An 8566-nucleotide genomic window follows, 5' to 3' on the forward strand; every position below is an offset into this window, starting at 1 on the left:
CCCCCCCCGCCTCTCCTCCTCCGCTTCGCTCCTGCCGTCCCCTCGCCCACTCCGCATCGCCCTTGGATCCGCATCGTGAGCGCTGAGGGACGGCCCCTAGCCTAGGAGGCCCGCCTATAAGGCCCCTGTTATGCAGAGTTGTGCATGAGAAGAAAGTGTGGTGGAACCGCGGCGCGCGGACTCCCCCCCCCCCTTCTTCCTCTCGTAGCGGACTAGAGCCGCCCCTCCACCACCTCTGCCCCCTCCCGCCCGCTCGCCCTTCCCGAGCCGCGAAGCCCCGCGGCGTTGTCTGTGCAGGCGCGCCATGCCGCGCCCGGAGATTAGCGAAGCGTGTCTGTTGTGCCCTTCTCCACCCCGTCCCCCTACCCCTTGCTACACTCCTGTCCTGCTGCACACCTGTCATACAAGCCCTCGCTCTCGCCCCCCCCCCCTTTCCCCTTTCATCGCCCTCGACATTCTCTATTATTTCCATCTCACAACCAGAGTGTTGTCGGTGAGGGAAGCCGCGGTCGGTGCGCTTCTCTTATGGACGCGGCAGCAGGAGAAGACGCCCGCGTCCCTTTTACGTGGCCGTGGCTCGCGGAGCAGACTAACCCACTAACGGGGCGTGGCAGGGCGTGGCGGGAAGTCGCACGCGCTCCTGCTGCCGCTGTGTTGTGCCGTGCCCGCCGTGCACCGCTGGGCCCTGCGTGCTTCCGCCGGATACTTAGCCGAGCCCGCCGCTAGACTTGTATACTCGGTCCTGGTTTCCCTGCCCGGGCTCCCCGGCGCGACCCCCTTTCCCCCTCAGCTGCCCCTCCCTTACCCCGCCTCGCTATAGAGTAGGATGGGCGTGTCCGCCCAGCGATTTTATTTTGGCCGCTTCCGATTGGCTTCTGGCCTGTCGCCGTGTGTCGTTCTATGTTGCTAACGCCTTGTCGTCCCGCAGGCCGTGGACTGGTGGAGCGTGGGCGTCCTCACGTACGAGCTGCTGACGGGCGCCTCGCCGTTCACCGTGGAGGGCGAGAAGAACACGCAGCAGGAGATCAGCAGGTGAGTGTGGAGCGCGAGTGTGGTGAGATGATTTTGAATGTGAGTGGACGTTTCTGCCAAATCGGTAGCGTGCAGGCATGGTGCAGGGGCGAACACGTTCGGTGAAATTAGTGCGTGCATGACAAAAGATTATTACTGACTTCCCCCTCCTCGTCGGATGATCGTGCGTGCGTGCGTGCGTGTTGGTGTAGCGCACATGCAGCGCCTGGATTTCCCTTTTGTTATTATCATCACATGTACGCTGTGCGCGGTAGGATGGCGGGAGGGGAGTAATTAAAGCATAAAGTGGGAGCGGCGCATAAGGAAACTCACTTTCCTTTCGAACGGGCCCGTGCGAAGTCATTGTCTGAATGTCTGCCGGCGTGCGCCGAAACAAGGGAAAAAGGGGGGGGGGGCTATCTGGTTGGTTTGCTTGTGGTTTTCAGGAGAGGGCGGGGACTGCGGTTTGGCCAGAAACTATAAATGAATGGCATGCCTGGGTTTTCTGAGCGCGCGTGTGGGTGTGCTGTCCGCCTGTCCGCGCCCTTGAGCCGGCAGGCTCCCGCCCAGGCGCGGGGTAGGCCACCCGCTCATCTGCTCAGCGTTGCTGGCGGGCGGTTGCCTACCCAGCCGGGCTGCGTGTGCGGAGGCTCCTGTGGCTGCGTGCTGACGCCGTGCTGACGCCGTGCTGACGCCGTGCCTCTCCGTGTTGTCCGCAGGAGGATCCTCAAGACCAACCCCCCTATCCCGGACGGCCTGTCGCCGGAGGTGGCCGACCTCATCTCGGCCCTGCTGGTCAAGGACCCCCGCAAGCGGCTGGGCGGCGGCGAGCAGGACGCCCTGGAGCTGAAGAAGCACCCCTTCTTCCGAAGTCTGGACTGGCTCGCCCTGGCGGAGAAGCGAGTGCCTGCGCCCTTCGTGCCTCGGATATCGAGCGAGCTGGACGTGAGCAACTTCTCTGAGGAGTTCACACGTATGACTCCCACCGACTCGCCCGCTGTCATTCCCCCCAACTTCGATAAGATATTCAAGGTGAGCCACGCCATTCACGGCAATATTAAAAACAATTCTTTCTTTGAAATTCTTCCTTTTAGATTTCAGTGCTAGCTGTTACTCACTTTCCAATAGTGTGCTGATTTTATTTTTATTTTGTACAGGGATACTCTTATGTTGCACCTTCAGTCCTCTTCAGTGAAAACATCCTGAGTGATGAAATTTTCAATCAAAGTAAGAGGCCGAGTCCCACAAGTCTCACATTACCCTGTATAAAGGTAAGTCCAATGTACATGTTGAAATAGACAGATCACAAAGGTGTACTGAAAATAACTTATTTTAAATCATAAAGTGTAAATTTTAATAACAATTTTCTTTTGTTGTTTAGGAGTCTCCCTTCTTTAAGAAATATGAAATTGATCTCCATGAGGGTATTCTTGGAGATGGAACATACTCAGTCTGCAGAAAATGCAGGCATATAGAATCAGGTCAGGAGTATGCTGTGAAAATAGTGAGCCGAAAGACTGATTGTACTAGGGAAATCAACTTATTACGTGCCTGCCAAGGACATTCCAACATAGTAAACTTACGAGAAGTGTTTTATGATGAGGTTTGTATTAAAACAAGATACAAACTACTTTACTAACCTGAAAATGCCAGATCCTTATTCTTCAATTTTATTTTTAGGCTCATACATATCTAGTACTGGAACTATTGAGAGGTGGAGAGCTCCTAGAAAGAATCAGGAGACAAGCAAGATTTACTGAAAACCAAGCTAGTCGAATAATGAGAAGCTTAGTTGCGGCTGTGAGTGAAATGCATTCTAGGGGAGTAGTGCACCGTGATCTTAAACCAGAGGTATGGAACTTAAATTTGTTTTATATTTTATAACTGTTTGTTGAAATTCAAGGTCTAACAATATTTTATTTTACTTTGCTTTCCCCAACAGAATCTGCTATTCACAGATACCTCTGACAACTCAGATATTAAAATAGTTGACTTTGGGTTTGCTCGCTTAAAGCAAGAAAAGGAAGTTCTGACCACACCCTGCTTTACTCTTCACTATGCTGCTCCAGAAGTATTAAAACAAGCCTTAGTCAAATCAACTGCCAATAGTAGTAATACCACTTGTGATGCTAGTGGTAATGCCATAAGTCAACCACCTAGTGAGGGCTATGATGAAAACTGTGATCTTTGGAGTTTAGGGGTGATCTTGGTGTGTATTCCGCATTATTATCTTGACAGTGTGTGTTTAGTCCATGGAACACAGAGCTTATGGCATATTTCTTTACAGTACACTATGCTCTCTGGCCGTGCTCCATTCCATGCCCGATCCAGGGACGACAGTGCGGCCGCTATTATGTGTAGGATTAAGGAAGGTGACTTTAACTTTAACGCTGATGCATGGCAAAATGTCTCACATGCTGCCAAGCAGCTCACCAAAGGTATGTATCTGGTTTGCTTTCAACCTAGAGTTATTTGTTGACGTAAATTTCAATAAGCATTAATATTTCTTTGCCTCATCTTCATAGGACTCTTGACTGTTGACCCAAAGAAAAGGCTTCGAATGAGTGATCTCTTAACAAGCGAATGGATCCAAGGATCTGATCGAGCAGGCTTTGCTACTGTACCTCTTATGACTCCTGATGTGCTAACCACAGGATCCTCAGCGCGTTCTGCTGAAATTAATGTAGCGCAGACTTTCTCTGCCTTCCACCAAGCTCATCGTGAAGGCTTCAGATTACAGGCAAGTAATAAGAAACTGGAATTTCTTTAGTGTATCATCCTCAATTAAAATGTTGGTAGATTTTTGTTTTTGTGGTTGCCCAATAACTTGCTGACACTTCCCTTGCTCTCTCACAGGAGGTTGTCAACGCAAAACTGGCCCAGAGACGTCGCAACAAGAAGTCTTCCGTGGACAACCGCAGCTTCTCCACCTCGAGCAATTTCTCCAGCTCCAGTTCGTCGGGGACTTCCTCGATCCAGACGCCCATCAAGGTGCCATCGACGTCGTCCATTCAGTCGCCGGCCTCTGCCTCGGCGTCCACCTCTTCTGCCCAGCCGCAGCAGCGCGCGCGCCCGCGCGGCCAGGCCGACCACAGCGACAACGTGTTCAACTTCGGCGAGTCTCGCGTTCGCGAGTACCTGTCGAGCCTGTCCTCGTCGTCTTCGGGCGAGCGCATGGACTGTGGGTCCCTGCCCTCGTCCCCACCCGCGTCCCCGCTGAGCGCGGCCTGCAACCCGCTGCTCTCTGAGAGCGCCGCGTCCATCCCCCTGGCCTCGGCTCAGCAGTGCGGCGCTGGCCCCGTCTCCGACCTCGGCGGCGGCATGCTGCTTTCCCCGGTACCTCCGCGCAGGAAAAAGGGGCGCCCGAACCTTGCGGGCCTCGGTGGCGGCTCAGCCCTGGCAGGCCTCGTCCTTGAGGACTCGCTGGACGAGCGCACCGAGCGACTCTGCTCCGCAGACACAGACTCACTTAGCCTCCTGGAGGACCTGCCCAGGGAGGAGGCGGAGCTACTCACCACCCCGGTTCCCTCGACAACGCCTCAGGACAGTGCCTCGCACAGCCACAGGCACAGGACAAAGAAGCCAGGAAGGACAAAGCGGTCGGAAGTGTCATCGGTTGTGAGTGCAGGTGAAAGTGTGATGTCAGGTAGGCAAGGACCCTTGACAAGGTCACTAAAGAGGAAATTAGAAGAGTCAAGCTCAAGCTCAAACTCAACTCATAGCAGCTGTGAAGACGACCATCTACCAAAGAGAAGACGGCCCAGTCATAGTAAACACTCTAAGAGTGGACGTCAACGCCAGAAGAGAGAGCGCATTCCAACTATTGACATCGACTAGATTACTAAATTGATTTGCCAACACACAATCATAGCGAAAGGCTGATGTCCCTACGACTTATTGATGTGACTTAATAATTTTGCTCTACAAACGAACTATTCTTCCTTTATTTTGGAGGATGTTTGTACTCTTGACAACAATTTTGAGTTTGAACCAGCTTCTGTTAGTCCACTTTGCATTCTGTAATTTAGGGCACATTTTTGTGCAGAAGACTGTTATTTTGTTGTATAGTATGGCTCTTTTTCCTCAAATTTTTAGAGCCAAATTTGGACAGAACTGTCCTTGTTTATTGGTGTTATGGTCCATGACAAGAAAGTGTGCATGGCTCTTCCTGTCTGTCAAAGCATAGCAATTCTATTTTAAATTTAACTTGGTGTTATGGCAAAATCTTCAGTGTTTGTCTATCTCTTGTTAGTGTCCTTATTAGATCTTTCCTATTTCTTCATCAATTTTCTCATGGATTTCCGTTTCCGTGGAATCCATTTTTGTTACAAGCAATATATTGGTATGAATTGGATCTGAGTAGGCCTCTTTAAGTCATGAAACTACTTGTCTAACACTCCTAGTACCTGTTCTTTTATGTTCTTTTGACTCCATTAATGAGTATTTTCTTCTTTTAATACTAGTCGAAACAGCACAAATGTGGACTTAGATCCCATGGCCAAATGTGTTGTGTAGCTTAGGTTGTTTGGACGTGTATGGTGCTGTGAGTAAAAATGCTTTGGTGTTTTCATGTTATTTGGAATGTAGCATTCATTGAGTTAATGGTCTCTAAACTGGTTTTGAAATAAGGTTTCAAACATTTCTAGTTGTCTGACAAGAACTTTCTTGCCTCAGCTGCAAGATCTGAATAGTGTCACGATTTAACATGAAAGCAGCCAATAGTACTTGAATATTTTTAAGGGTTGTTATATAGTTGAGTCAATTTGAGTCCCTCAGAACTGATTCCTATTGTGTTATGCAATATTATAGGTAAATTGTTGACTCATATTATATGATTTGTTTGGAATGGACGTTGCTGCCAATTTTGCTGGCAAAGTGGCACTGCACCCATCTCTGTTAGAAAGTTTTTCTAATATCTCAGGTTACTTTACCTACAGTTATGAATTGATTATAAGTGGTACAGTGTACTATGGATATATATCTATCTACATACAGTATATATCTGCCCCAAACACTATTACATATATTCTATTTAATAGAGAAATATATCATTTTAGTAAAATGTCTATGACTTAATATTTCTAGTAATTGAAGGTATTTTTTTCCTGTATCGGTGTTCTAAACAACCGTTTACAGTTTCAGTTAAGTATCTGCAGCGAGAAACTGCATGTATGGTGAGCTAGAGATTTGATCGTATACAACTAGAACAATTTGTATAGCAGTAATTTCTGTTTTAGTTGATTTTAATGTTATGAGCTGCACTGAATATTGACCCTAATTTTGCCAAACAACGATTCTAGTCTTGTTTGTTTAATTAGTGAGTCATGAGCCACCTTCAATAAGCTTTGAAAAAAAAAACTCACACACTTGATAAGTCTCCATATTTTTTTGGAATTTGGAATAATTTGTGAACAAAATGAGTTTTGTGAGTGTATTTTGTATTAAGCAAGCATTTAATCGTAAAATCAGTCCTTTGTAATGTTCCAGCATGAGCAGTATGCCTGGAGGGTGTTGAAGGATTTATGTTCCTTTCCAGTAAATGAAACATGCCTTAAAGTGAGAGGAGTTTTCTATTACAATAAATCTTTGGCAGGAGTATTCAAGTGGGCTTTAAAACCTGTCATTTTCAGTATTTATAGTGAGGCCTGCTATGTCAGCAAAACTCATTCACTGCCTTCTACTGAAAATACACAAGCGTACCATATTAAAAAATCTTCATGTTCATTTTATCAAAATGTTTTATTTTAAGATGTTTTCTGACTTGTTCATTTGTTTCTGCTGCATTTGTAGTTCCTCAGCCTTGAATTTGTAATGGATTCAAACCATTATTAAGTAAGACTAACAACTGAAGCAATTTATATTTATTTTTTATGACTTAAAAAAATAGTATTCTACAAGAAATCAATCTCATACTCACATATCTAGGGCCAGGTTGGATGGCTTCTACTTTTTGTGTAATAAATTATTGTTTTTGTTTTTTAAAGTCCATTTTTTACGTTAACTGTAGTCCAGCCTGTTCATGTAGCAGTCTTCCGCAATATAGAACAAATATATTCTCCACTGATAAAATGCTTCTATGAAATCTAAGTTGTGTGAATGCGTGTGAAAATGTGCCAAGTGTGAATGTAAAATATCTGTGGTGAGCTTCGTTTACTGTCCTTTCATTTTCTTTTTCTGTCGTTAAAGTTGTCTCAGTTTCCTTAAATTAATACATTTTGACTCAATGTAAGTTGTTATGGATTCTGAAATATGTGCAAATTATGGCTATGAATCGCATAAATGATATTCCTCAGTATTTAAAAAAAAGTGAAAAAAAAAAGCATTAACAAATTTTCTTTTTCTTGCTAAGTAACAGTCAAAACTGTTTTCCAAATTTCAAAAAAACAAAAATAAAATGGAAACTGGAAACTGCCCGTAGAAGTTTTACCCTATTGTTTTGCTTCCTTTTCTATTTTGTTTTGTTGTGTTTTAGTTTGTAACCATCTATGAGTTGTATAATCTTTTGACTGGGATTATACTACAGCTTGAGTTACTGCATTCAACTATCTAAGTGGCTGATAGTTAGCAGATCTCTTTGTTCCATCTATTTTTTTTAGTTCTATATCAAGTAGACACTTTCTTTTGCTTTGATACGTTTTAGGAAAATTTCAGACGACTTTGTTGGTGCTGTAGCTAAACGACCTGGACAGGCATTAATTACGTAGTCTGAAAAGAGAACCCAGGATTGAATCACAACTGTTTCCTCAAGTGTTCTTTTTTGTTTGTTTTCTTTTTTTTTTCTTTGTTCATTTTTTGTGTACATAATGTTAAGGGTGATGCTTACCAATAGCACCAATAGTGATGGTGTTGACTTTTGAAAGTGATGTATTTTAATCCAACCAAGTGACAAATATTACCTGTAAGGAGAATAGATGTCATACCTGTCAGCTCCAATTAGGTCTGATGGTGTAACCGAAAGTTTTGTGGAAGTAAAATACTTCTCTATAACCAAAAAGATAAAGAGACTGTGATTTTGTTGTTGAGAGAAGTGATAGTGATTACTATATCACTTATAAAAAGTTTAATTTGTATGTACACTTTGGTTGTATGTGTGAAATAGTGGAGAAATGTTATGAGTCCAAGAGAAATCTATGCATATTATATGAGAATTTAAGAAACTTTAGTGATTGTATTTATTAATTCCATGAATTGTATCTATTGATGAACACATGATTATAAAATTGTTATCCATGTACATAGAGATGTTGGGAACTGTTGGAAGAAGTAAACCTCTATAAAAAGAAATACTTGTGCTCTTCTTACAAAATCCTGTACCACATTCACAGAATTATTTTGTTTGCCCAGAATGGGAACTGGAGCTTAGTCGAAAGACTATCTTGCTTCTCATTCAATGTCATCACCTTTCTCCTTACTAAGATCATGCTAAGGCAACTTGAAATTTATCGAAACTGAAGAAGGAAAGGAAAGAACCAAGGAGACGGCCCCGATTGTCCGAAGCTCGTTTGTCCGAACCTAATTTTATCTATTTTAGTAAATAAAATGAGTAAAGTAGTTA

General features: G+C 44.7%; 1 protein-coding gene across 1 annotated transcript in view; it reads left to right on the forward strand.

The window, feature by feature from the left end:
* The window catches only part of LOC113210281 (ribosomal protein S6 kinase alpha-5), a gene marked incomplete in the record, with an annotated part of 69369 nt that extends 61074 nt beyond the window's left edge, over positions 1-8295 (forward strand). Inside the window, 9 exon segments of the mRNA XM_052269847.1 lie at positions 929-1032; positions 1731-2043; positions 2169-2282; positions 2393-2614; positions 2692-2862; positions 2954-3220; positions 3299-3449; positions 3537-3751; positions 3868-8295. Coding sequence (XP_052125807.1) covers positions 929-1032; positions 1731-2043; positions 2169-2282; positions 2393-2614; positions 2692-2862; positions 2954-3220; positions 3299-3449; positions 3537-3751; positions 3868-4848 — 2538 coding nt within the window.
* Positions 8296-8566: the final 271 nt, after the last annotated feature.

Source organism: Frankliniella occidentalis, unplaced genomic scaffold, assembly GCF_000697945.3.
Source record: "Frankliniella occidentalis isolate FOCC.00 unplaced genomic scaffold, Focc_3.1 Scaffold105, whole genome shotgun sequence".
Lineage (NCBI taxonomy): Eukaryota > Metazoa > Arthropoda > Insecta > Thysanoptera > Thripidae > Frankliniella > Frankliniella occidentalis.